At 37.3% G+C, this 12,902-nt stretch overlaps 1 protein-coding gene across 3 annotated transcripts in view; it reads right to left on the minus strand.

Annotated features, from left to right (window-relative positions):
- The window catches only part of ahctf1 (AT hook containing transcription factor 1), a 141,742-nt gene that overhangs the window by 85,508 nt on the left and 43,332 nt on the right, over window positions 1-12,902 (minus strand). For 2 of the 3 annotated variants that reach the window (XM_039748807.1, XM_039748806.1), the window contains exons 6-9: window positions 6,861-6,977; window positions 6,619-6,703; window positions 4,015-4,165; window positions 3,603-3,735 (exon numbers count right to left, since the gene is read on the minus strand). In XM_039748807.1, coding sequence (XP_039604741.1) covers window positions 3,603-3,735; window positions 4,015-4,165; window positions 6,619-6,703; window positions 6,861-6,977 — 486 coding nt within the window. The remainder of the gene's footprint in view (window positions 1-3,602; window positions 3,736-4,014; window positions 4,166-6,618; window positions 6,704-6,860; window positions 6,978-12,902) is intronic. The other variant, XM_039748808.1, reaches the window with a different exon arrangement.

The raw sequence follows: 12,902 nt of genomic DNA on the forward strand, positions 1-12,902 counted from the left end.
TCATATAAGACATAATTACATCACACAGAGCACGTCACATGGTGTTTACACAATCCATGCACATAAATGAGGGGTTATGTGCAACCTTTGTTTCTCTGAAAAAAATGGGTCCAAAAAAACAATTAAGTGATCAAAGCAATCCATTAATGGCTGTCTGAAAAGCGGCATGTTGCTTGATTTCATTTAAAGTATATACTAAGATTTACATAGGTTATGTGCAAATGCTAATTTATTTTAGTGAATTACCATATTTTTCGCTCCTTAAGATGCATTTGACCATTAGACGCACCTAGGTTTAGAGCAGGAAAACAAGAAATATTCTGAACCAAATGGTGTACTAACATATTTAATAAAATATAGTAGAATAATATTTCAACCATGTAAAGTCAACAGCTGTATTAAGAACCATCATCACTATCATTAACAAATGAGGAGAAACTTTAAGGTTCAAGTACTCTTCTAGTTCTCTGGAAAGCCCAAGAACTCCTCATCGCTAGTGTCAGTATTTATGAAGCTCAGTTGCTCACAATCTGCAGAAGCACGTACCTATCATCATGTGTCATAACCTGTCCAAAGCAATCAGGGGACAAAGCACGTTTGGACCAATGTTCCCTGAAGTTATATCACCAGTCTAGTCTCATCTATATTTGTAATGCCACAAAGCCCTTCATCTCGTCTTTTGTTGTGGGTTTCCACTTTGAAAAACGAGATTGCGGTGCAAGCGCAGCCTGTGATTCACCAAATTGCTCTGCATACCTGTTTGTCTCGCCTGACAGTAGCTGAAAAACAGCTTCAGGAAAGAACAGCCTGAAATAGTTCAGTGGCTGGTAATCTGTCGAGTCCTACAGCAAGCACGGTGCTATCTTGTGAGGTCAGGTAGCCAGTTTGGCTCCTTCAGATCAATGTCTAGGTATTCCTCCAACATGAATTTTGCCGTAATTGCATCGGCTGCGCGAATGTGCTCAGCTGGGGCAGCATCGCCTGGTGTCCGATCAGCTGATGCCAGTTCCTCACTCTCTTGCTTGATCTCCTGATCACTCTCAACAAAATCAGATTCTGAAAAATCAGTCTCTCGACTCTGCGATAATGCGCAAAACATTGTCTGCTGAGTGTTTTGTTTTTTGCACTCGCTTCGCTTCCTTGTGAGATGTTGATGCCATCTGGCCTTCGTTTACATTTTGTAACTCACCCACACGCAAGGATTAGATGCCGAGTCAATGAGTCTAACATTCTTCCAAGCAGAGAGGGAATGCCCTTAACGTAATGGTGAGTTTTGTTGCCCTTAATGGCTCATTGTCGCCCTCTACCCCTGGATGTCGACTTTTGTCAGGTAATACACATTACAGTCTGTGACTCAATATTCACGACATAAGACGCACAGACATTAGCATCCTTCTTTTGGGGAAAAAAATGCATCTTATAGAGCAAAAATACGTTATATAGTTGGCAGGTTAGTTAAGTGTAAGTATGTCACATGAAAAATGAATACCTGAGTTTGCTTTTTATGATAATTTAGTTTGTTTCTTAAAAGTAAAACAACTCAGGAATGTGAAATGGCTAAACATGCACTTTGAGCTTTAGTCATTTTTTTTCTTCAAACTTTTATTATTATTAATAAAAGTTTCCTGAGAAGGTTTGTTCCCCTGGTTTTTGATAACAGTAAAAGAATGGCTTAAGTTTCACGTGAAACTGGAGTGCATTTTCAGGTCACATTTTAATTTAAGTTAATTTAAGTAAGTATTTAACTTATTTTATATTTTTATGAACAAGGCTATATACTCCTGAAAGTATTCAGCATGAGTTACATATTTGGAGTATTCAATCAGAATACAAATCTAAATAGATTAAGGTATGTATATTCAGTAACTATGTAGTTTTTTAGGATATTCTGTTCAACACTGAGTGCTGCTTGAGGAGGCAAGGCTGTATGAAATGTTAACAGGTATGGAAAGTTCTGCCAGCAACTCTCCCCTTTTTTCTTTTTTTCCCCAGTATGTTATGGTATGTGAAACACAAGACATAAGACAAACAAGTTTCACTTCCAGATGACAATTCATTGGTTGTCAGCTCTCATGAGCACAGAGCCAACCCCTATAACTAAAGACAAGTTTCAACCGGTTTGATTTTGTTTGAGTGGTAAGGGCAGGTTATGTTATGTAACTGGCTTCATGGGAGCACCCTGACTGCTTCAGAATCACAAAGATTATATGAATGAAGGCTATGATTGAAAATTGCTGGAGTAGTCACATAATATGACATGGCCTTTAAAGGATAATCAAGAGCTATAATCTTCTCAGTGTATCCTGGGGTCGTATGACAAGTTGACATGTTCCTAATCAGTATTTCAGATAATCAAACTTTGCCCAAATATATGTACCCACAAAAGGTTTAGAGACAGGTTTTTTTTTTGTTTTTTTTTTGTTTTATGCATTCATGACATAATACATTTTATTATTAGAGAAACACCAGGCAGAAAATGTGAAAAATGTATAAAGCTACTAAAAGCATTTTATTTTGCTCATTCTAAAACATATTATACATGCTGTGCAGTTTCCCAAATTTTTGAGATTTTCTTCACATTTGACTCAAAGTTTTAACTGATTTCAGCATAGTATATGGTTTTAAAACACAGCTGTTTTCGTGTATTGTTCCAACTCAGTGTCTTGCCACCAGAGCAAAATTTACACCATTTATCTTAAGGCACAAGATGAAAAGGTTATTAAGCAAGGCTTACATTAACAGTCACAGACTCAGCATAAAAAGACTGCAGAATTCAAATATGAATATGGATGTTGGTGTTTCAAATAGCATGTCTGTCAGAGATAGGCAGGTATTCTGTTTGCCTAGGTAAAAAGACTATCTAGACCACTCCACAAGGAGGACTGCATTATGAAAGGAGACATGCTAAATAGACTGAAAGTAAAGATTCTGAGGAGAATTACTGAGTACAAGCAGTGGTGAGACGTTACTAAATATAGTAAGTATAGTTGAAAGACAGTATTGTTTAAGAAATCCAGGAGGCCACTACAGAAAAGAAAGGCAATATCTGGATAGACAACTCAACTGGAGTTGTTTACAAATCTGGTGATAATACCTTTTTCCATGTAAGGTGTATGTGACACAGCCCACTAGAAGAAAACGCCAAGAAAGTTCCAGAACATTCTGATGGAATTACATTTCTGATATGGGAGCAACCACAGATGGTTACTAGTAAAATAAAGCTTGGTCTTCCCCTACTCCGTTCATTTGACTATAACTCTCTGCAGGAGAATGAAATGCCAAACTAATCCAACTTACTAAATGGAAAAGTGTCTGTATGTCTGAGAGTCTGTTCGGTTCCTGTGTCTCTGTTATATGCCATTTGTTAGGGGATTTATGAAATCAGTGCTAATGTTTGTGATCAGCCATATGATGGAATGACAAAGGTAAAGCATTTTATTACTACATGTATTACAAAACATATTCCAGTAGATGATGTACTGCAAACATTAACTCTGAGGTCTATGTTGATTACTTAGATTTCAACCCATCTTAGACAGGTAGAACAATTAGTCAGTTTTACAAATACAAATGATCATAAACCCCCACCAATTAATACTTACCGTAAAGAATCGGGCATTTGTGCATGATACCAACGGTTAATGTCAAAAATCCCTAGGAAAGTAGAAGGCTTGTCTTGGCCATATAACTTAACTTGCCAGCAAAAAACAGACACACTAGTGTCTGGTGAAGCTGCTGTAAAAAGAAAGCAATTTTTATAATGGATTAAAATACATTATATTCAGGTTACTCTTGCTCTTTAAGAAATGTTTAAAAAAAATAAATGAATTGTGTTTAAAATGCACAATTAAAACAGAAAAAAATTAATAAATAACAGCAATAAACAAACTGGCAAAACTCAAAATTCACAAAATAATGAAATACAATAAAGAAAAGGAACATTGTTCATATTAAAAACATATTAAAAAACATACAATTTAATATGAACATATTAAAAAAAAAAACAAAAAACACCTTCATTCATGTTTTCATCTCTGTCTGGGTGGTTCCTAAATTTTTCAATTGTCTGACATCCTAGCAGTCTAGTGTTGGTAGCCCGGTTCCTTAATGCAAACACACCAGCAGTTAAGTCTTGACTGTAACGTTCTTCACAAAATTCCAAACCCTGCACAAAAACATTTAATTGATTAGATTAACAAGAAATGCTTAAAAGTTTTTTTCCCCCTTTTTATATATGCTAGCAGTACTATTTACCTACAGCACAAAAATTTGAATATAACATCCACAAAACTGTACAATATTCAAATCACATTAAAGATCCATTTCAACTTCAAACTATCTACCAATATTCCCAATCAATTGCTCACCTAAATTATCTCCCATATCTGCATTATTAATGAACATTTATGGTATGAGTACCTTATGTTTACTACAGATTTGAAGTAAAATAAACTTGGGCGTTGGAATGCTTTTAAATATTTGGGACTATTTGTGTCGCTGAATCTGGGTTAGTGCTTTGTCACCACTTTTTCTAATTAATAAATACTGCCATTATTCACAATTGACTTTCTGATTTGAGACAAATGGACATCAAACCTTAGTTTTTGCATCAGCCGTGCATTTTTCCATGCATTGAACATTCTAACTCAGATGTAAATTTTAAGTCTTAATTTGAATTATCAACTCTCATTTTTTGAAGTTATCTCCCTTGTTTAATAATTTTTCTTACAAATATAGCAGTCTTTCCTGGGTGTAAAATTAATGCTGAAAACAAATTTGTGTAGGGGATTATTACCTTGTGGAAGTGATGGAAGGATAGAGGGGAATTGACTCCAAGGGCCATGTGTACCCTCAATTTACTGAGTGGAAGGAAGTATTCCTCAGGTTGATCTCCAATTTAGATACCCTCTGGGATGAATCAAAGTTGTAGCTCCAACAGGTATATCAATTGAATTCCTTGGGTGTCACCGGAAGTAGCTGCTTGGAGGAGGATTATGTGTCATGTAGAGGTTCTGCCTGACACAGTTGGTGCTGTCTGGCTACAGCACTGATGTGACAGACGGACTCCCCAGTCTGGCTTTAAATAGAGCCACTCAACCTCAGCCAGACAAGACTGTTGGGGAGGATGATATATGCCTAAATAGAAGGAGGAGTGCTTTGTTGCTTGCCCAAACTCCACAAAGTTATCATTTTGGATTGTTTTAATAAGGCTGATATATCGAGTTTTTAAAAAATATCGACAAATTGTCATACGAGAAATAGGATGTGACAATATCGTCAACTTCACCCTCCCCCACCTCTTTCCCTCTCTGAACACAGCTCACCCCTTTTCCCCAGCGATTCACTCGATAATTCCTGTAGGCAGCGACAGGACGGAGACAGATAAAGACATGAAGGGAGCTATCGAAGAAGAGCTGGTTGGTAAAAAGAAAAACAATGGCTCATTTATTTGAAGATGGTTCAGGTTCAAAGTGTCAGATGAGCAGCAGAAAAATGTATTCTGTACAGAATGCAGAAAGCAAGTCCCGACAAAAGCTTTGAGCACTACTAATCTTGTCCACCATTTACAAAAGCACCATAAAGAACAGTACAAAGTGTGTGAAATTGTGTGCTGCAGCCAAGACCCTTCCTAGTCCCCTGCCCTGAACAAACCACGTTGTAAAACTCATATACCCATGCTGTGCCTTATGAGAGAAAAAGTGAGAAGTGAGGAAATATTACTAAAGCAGCGGCTTATCATATTGCCGATTTTTTCACCCTTTTCTCCCAGAATATTTTTCCAAAAAACTCAGGTTTCTAAAAAGCACACAAAGCAACAGTTTCTCACATAAATCAACAGAAAGTGTTTGTTGCTGCATGCAGTGTGCTATCACTGCGTGTTAGAGATCTGGCAGCGGCTGGGTGCGTCAGCTGGGGATTGATCAGCTGATGCCAGTACCTCACTTTCGTTTCAGACCTAAATCTCCAGGTCACTTGCACCGAATCATAGTCCAATTCAAAATAATAAAATATATGCAATATGTCATCCACTGAGTATTTTGCTTTGCACATTCACTTCACTCTCTTGCTCGATGTCGATGCGATTCTAAACGTTGTTTACTCTATGCTACTAACACACGCAAGGATTCAACGTCAAGTCGATAACTCTAACAGTCCTGCAAGCGAAGAGGGTCTACCTATAATGCAGGTAGCTCCGTGAGGAAGGATTTTACAACGGCTGGAGTGCCAATTCTGCCTACAATCCCCAAGTTTTCATTGCAAGTTGGAGGGCCGCTTGCAGGCCTGGATGCAGGTTAACGTCATACCCAGGACGAAGCAATTGCAGTTAAGGGTTTTGCTCAAGTACCCAAAGAAGTGTTCCAGCGTTTGCGGGATTCGTACCAGCAGCCGCCAGCAAATCCTTACCACCAGAGCCACCTCTCTGCTTAAGAAGAGACAGAGATGCATTTTATATTCAGAAGTGTTTGAGATTGAAAAGGTCTAAAAATATACATCTGTTTCACTCATAGAGGAATAATTTGGTATTTTTGAGTATGTCCATTTCGGCCAAGTTGTAAATCCATTTTACCATACTAATTTTAATAAGTTAAATAAAACAAAAAATAAATACCAGCCTACCTCATACAACGTGTGCCCTGAAGGCATACATTTCCTGTCTCCAAAGGCCAGCTGCAGCAAATGCAAACTGACAACATCTCCTTCACTAATGGAAAAAAAGAAATGACAATTTAATATACACATTTTCAATCCACTCAGTTGAGTTTTTACCACAGAATGTGTAACAAATGGTATGTATTTACATACATACACATATATATTTAAAAATATTCTTTACATGGATTTTAAATTTTAAGGCTCACCTGTCCTGAGAAGACTGCACAGCCCAAAGACAACAACAATTGCGAGGATCATTTTCAGGCTCTTGGAATGTGAAGGCATAAACTGGTACCCTTCCTCCTTCTAACTGAGAATGGTATCTACATTAAGAAAAAAAATAAAAATACCATGAATAAGCAGTAATTTGGTTACTAAACAATTTAACATTTTTGTATGCTTTTATTAAAACTCACAATAGTACAGAGTGTGTAATAAGCACTCAAGATATTAAACAATGTTTTCTGCCACAATATACTGCCAAAGACCTATTTCATGTTCGGTGTCATCCTGATGGAGGAGCAGGGAACACTGGCTTCGGCCAAACTGAAAAACTGAATTCCTAGATAAACTTCTGTGGATATTTACAACTTTCCCAATAACCTATGGCCTTTGTTTAGAAATAACAAATTCAATCCCATAATTTTACCATCCCACTCTAGGACTGTAGTCTGATTGAATCCCAAAACCCTAAAATAAGTTTTAACAGTTAGACAAACAGTATTTATGACTTTGACAAAAAACTGCAGAATAGTGTATTACTAGCATTTGTGTGGTGACAATATCACTAGATAAAAGGGAGTTATATACAGTGCCTTGCAAACTCGTCACCATTTTCTGGACTTCAAAAGATACACATAGTGCTCCAACAAGCACTTTTTAATGGCAGCCTAAGTGTTCTAACATTTTTTTTTTTAAAGCAAAAGTATATACCCTATTTTTCACTCCATATGACGCACTTTTTTCACCAAAAGAAGTGTGGAAATGTCCGTGCATCTTATGGATCAAACATTACGTCACAGACCGTGATGTGTATTACCTGACAAAAGTAGACATCCAGGGGTAGAGGGTGACAATCAGCTGTTAATGGTGACAAAACTCACCATTACGTTACAGGCATTCCCTCTCTGCTTGGAGGAATGTTAGACTCATTGACTCAGCATCAAATCCTTGCGTGTGCGTGAGTTACGAAATGTAAACAAAGGCAAGATGGCATTGACATCTCACGAGGGAGAGAAGTGAGTGCAGAAAACAAAATACTCCGAAGACGATGTTTTGCGCATTATCGCTGAGTTGGACTCTGATTTTTCAGAATCTGATTTTGTTGAGAGTGATCAGGAGATCAAGCAAGAGAATGAGGAACTGGCATCAGCTGATCAGATTCACACAGCTGATATACCTACGGCAAGGTTCGTGTGGGAGGAATACCCGGACATTGATCTGTGGGAGCCAAACTGGCTACCAGACTTCACAAGATAGCACCATTCATGCTGTTGGACTCAACAGATTACCAGCCGTTGAACTATTTCAGGCTGTTCTTTCCTGAAGCTACTTTTCAGCTACTGTCAGGCGAGACAAACAGGTATGCAGAGCGATTTTTTGAATCGCAGGCTGCGCTTGCACCGCATTCTTTTTTTTCCCCAAAGTGGAAACCCACAACAAAAGACGAGATGAAGGGCTTTGTGGCATTACAAATATAGATGGGACTAGACAGGCGATCGATATAACTTCAGGGAGCATTGGTCCAAACGTGCTTTGTCCCCTGGTGGCTTTGGACAGCTTGTGCCGCGTGATGATAGGTACGTGCTCCTGCAAAGTGATTGTGAGCAACTGAGCTTCATAAATTCTGACACTAGCGTTGAGGACTTCTTGGGGTTTCCAGAAAACTAGAAGAGTGCTTGAACCTTAAAGTCTCTCCTCATTTGTTAATGACAGCGATTATGGTTCTAAATACCGCTGTTGACTTTACATGGTTGAAATATTATTCTGCTATATTTTATTAAATATATTATTACAACACTTGGTTCAGAATATTTTTTTCTTGTTTTTTCCTCCTATAAACCTAGGTGCGTCTAATGGTCAGATGTGTCTTAAGGAGAGAAAAATATGGGAAATAGTCAAAAGTTGATTTCTAAAAATTGGAAAAATGCTGCTTGCCTAATTATTCAAACCATTTAAGCTCCAAAACCTTAAAGTGATGTTGTGTTCCCAAACAAAACACATTTTCCTCTTATTTGGTGCAAAATGAGTAATTAGTTTCCACCAGTGAAAAAGAAGTGTAAAGTTCACAATTTTTTGACAAAAAAACTGTTCTACACAAGGCTCATTGGCAAGGCTGTGAAGCCACTGCAAAAATGAAGACTAAAGAGCATACCACAAGAGAAAGAAAATAAACAATTTGGAAACATTTTTTTGTTTAATTCCAGAGCTAATCATTGGCCCCATATACACCATTGACAAATGATACTAGGGGGGTGGTCGGGAGGAGGGGTCTGCATTACTGTTTTAATTGATTAAGTTAAAATTGCCTTTCTGTAATTCTTGCAATTTTCAATTTGGTGCCAGGCTGTCCTGATTGTTAATTGCCATGTACTGTAAAACGGCAGGAAAATCTCCTTGTTTAATACAGACAAATGGGTTGGCTAAGAAGAAATCAATCTCACCTATGTGGCAACACATTGCCTTTGAAGCAAATGAGCATGATGAGTCAAACAAATTCACCAGAATTATCTGTTGAGTAAGCAGGAAGGTTTTTATTGCAAAAGAGTTACAGTACATTAAACTCAAAACGTCATCTGTGTGTGCAGCATATTGGGGGGTAAACTTTAGCAAATCTCACCTGCAGTTATTGTACCGGTGTTTCAGAAAATCAAAAAACAAAAACAAGCTGGGCAGTACAAGATGGACACAATAGTACCAACGTTTTTTCACATTATTAATGTGAACAAATTACAATTGTTTTCCACACTCTCCCAACTGTGTCATTTTAGAGCATAATATGCATTTTTCTTGCTAAGCCTTATATGTCAGCCTTCAACTTCTCAAAAACAGCACACCTGCGCAGAAATTAGCCTGGCATTACATTAAGCAAAATCCATTTTAGTTGTAATAATCTGTGTCAAATTCTTTTTGTGGCAGGGGCATGGAAAGTACAGCTATTGATTGTACTACCACATTGATTTGCTTCCCTTGTGGAAGCCTAATGTAGTGATGATTGGAGAGCACAACTCACTTCCCAAATGCTATGGTTCACTGGTGGTTTAATCTAAAAAGAGGTGTCACTGCAGCAGCATTTTTAATGAATATACAGTTGATTTTCTAAATCTTGTGTATTACTTTCTCAGCAACCTCAGAGGTTGCAGTCTTTTGGAAATACAAAATAGATGTCAATGCTTATGGTGATTGGGCAGCAATAGTGGTCATTGAACAATTCAAGAAGGAGTGAATCTCATCAGGCTTGATTCTGTTCATCCAGACTGACCGCAGCAAAGTTGTAGCTTTGGCTTGCTCTGCCACCACTACAGCGTTCTTCAAAATGGCACACCTGCCATGTTAAGCCCGACAACAGAAGAGGTTTTTAGGTTGCTAATTTGGATTTTGGGAGTGAAAATGTATTCAAATTTGTAGATTTCTTACTGCAACCAGTTAATTCTTCGGCAGACGAAGTTCAGCTTCAGCAGTATGAAGATTTTTCCACTTTTGTCAGCTATGTGAAATAACACTTGTGGCACACAGTAAGAGAGCAGTATACATGAGATTTTATGTTAGCAGCATTTAGAGAGCTTGTTACAGCCACATTAAGAGTGTGGCCAAAACAATTAAGCCAAGGATAGCCCAGCTGTCTTACACCTGGATTATCTATTATAACTCAGGCTGTGGATTTTTTCTTAAATATTTGATTCTTTGATCATTCTGCATTATCTATCAGCCAAGTTCACTGCCATGTGCTACTCAGGTGGTGGCAAGGGTGGGGTGGTGTTGGGGAATTCCCTGTTTGGTTATGTTTGCCAGATGCCCTTTTTCTCCTGGCTTAAAACCTAAAAACTGCCAAATAGTTGCACTTGTATTCTTCTTTATAACCAAATTACTTCTAAGCACTGTGATATTTTATGTATCCTTTCCTCAACTTATGCATTTGTATTACTTATTACGCTTAGGCAATATGGTGATTTATTGTGGCAATATTTTTAGTCTTAACCCACAGTACAAATTTTTGCTTTGAGATAATGAACACCAAATACATACACGTATACAGATAATTTCCAGATCTAGGCAACAGGAATAAGCTAACTTGGAGCTAGTAATTACTAGCAAAACATTTAAAGATAGTTTATTAATTGATAGTTGGGTAACTACTTCATGAGTATTACAGTACTTTAAAGCTGCTATTACTATTAGTATTTTTACTACCTACTTATGATACTTAGTTGTAACTTTACAAGTAGTTATTCTTTTTTTTTTTCTCAAGATTCTCTTTATGAAAATAAACCAAATGTATCAAGGTAACTAGTGTTTGCTGCCCATTTGCAACTTCTTCAGTTGCTATGGCTGGCTGAGGACAGCGACACTGTTACTGTTTTGCTCTCCAGCCAATGTGCAGTTCCTTATCAGCATGGCAACATACAGTGTCAACAAAGCGTGTTGTTACTACTTGCCACGGCCCACTTTTTTTCTAACTTAAAACTAATCCATCCATCCATCCATCCCAAGATGCCAAAATGTAAGTGTAAATTTCTTGATGAATATTCCAGCAAATGGACATTTATCAAACAAAGCAGAAGCTGTTTTGAAGCAAACTGTAGTGTATGTAATTGCACTTTCAGTATTGAACATGGTCCCGTATTTCTAATTTTCTAATCTGGTAACCCTAGGTATTAAGTATTGTGAAATCTCAGTGGTATTGGTACTGAAAAGAAAAATTATGGTATTGTGACATACCTACAATAGACTACTGATTGACTCACTTAGTTCAGGAAGAAGGATGTATGTTTTCAATCAAATTTCCATGCTTATGTCAAAAGTGAGTCCTGGAAATGAGGACATTGTTAAATTCCAAAGTTTATTAAAAAAAAAAAAAAAGCCATCAAAAGAAAGAAAAAAACCACAAGGAAAAGTAGAGTGAATAAGGAGATGATAAACAACAGAGCTAATATACCTGAAAGATCAGCTAAATACAAACAAATTAAATATATGGTGATATACATTGCCCTTTTCTTAGACTTTAAGAGTATTTACACAAAGCTTTGAATTTCTGTTTTAAAATTATACAAAACATGTACAAGTAGAAACAGAAACTTTCTTCATAGCTTGGAACATCTGTTCAACCTTCCAAAATACTTGAATATTTAGGGACATGAATAAATACAGGGACATAACAGGGCCTTTTAGCTAAACAGCTAACTTTCTGTAGAGGCAAAATATAGAAGGCATGATTTGCTTCTCAGAAGTGTAGATATTGATATATAAAGATAGTGCTGGGCGGTATGACCAAAATTCTACAGCACGGTATTTTTCAAAATTTTACTGGTTTCACGGTATTCAATGGTATTTTTTTCCCCATGCATGAATGGATGTTAACCACATTTTCCACTGCAATTACTGCAGTAGACTGGCTAAAAATAACCTATTCCACTGTCATGAGAATTGCACAAAAAAAACAAACATTTTAATGTGCACACAGGTATTAATACAGGTTTGCGTGGCCCCATAAAATTATAGTTTTCAAGGAGGTGGCACTAATGAAGAGAAGGAATCACATTGCATAACAGTTGCAGTCAAAATATAGAACCTTTTTATTGAACAAATTTTGTAAACAACTTAAAGCTATAATTTTGACAACATATTTTCAACCATCCAAAGAGGCATTTAGCCTTAGCAAAATATCCAGAGATGCTTGTCAAAAGTTGTATTGCACTATAAACAAACTACACTTTCTGTTAATGTTAACAATCTCTGCCCAATGACACATTAGCTATCTGGATTGTAATGGCGTTGGTTATCTTGATCCACCGCTTGCTCTTTTTGTCATGGGCAGTACCTCTAGCAAACACATTTACAAGTGACATCTGACTAAAGTGTCCTGTAGCTTTTTCCGTTTTACCTGAGGACGTGAAGGGTGCCAATCTTAGTTCCATACATTCATTGTACTCCAAAGCATGTTTGCAGCTAAGGGGGTGCAGCAAATTGCTCGTGTTGACAACTTTAGCTCGACAGCATTTGCAGTAAATAGTTGTTTGGTCCACATCCGA

Source organism: Polypterus senegalus, chromosome 3 (assembly GCF_016835505.1).
Source record: "Polypterus senegalus isolate Bchr_013 chromosome 3, ASM1683550v1, whole genome shotgun sequence".
NCBI lineage: Eukaryota > Metazoa > Chordata > Cladistia > Polypteriformes > Polypteridae > Polypterus > Polypterus senegalus.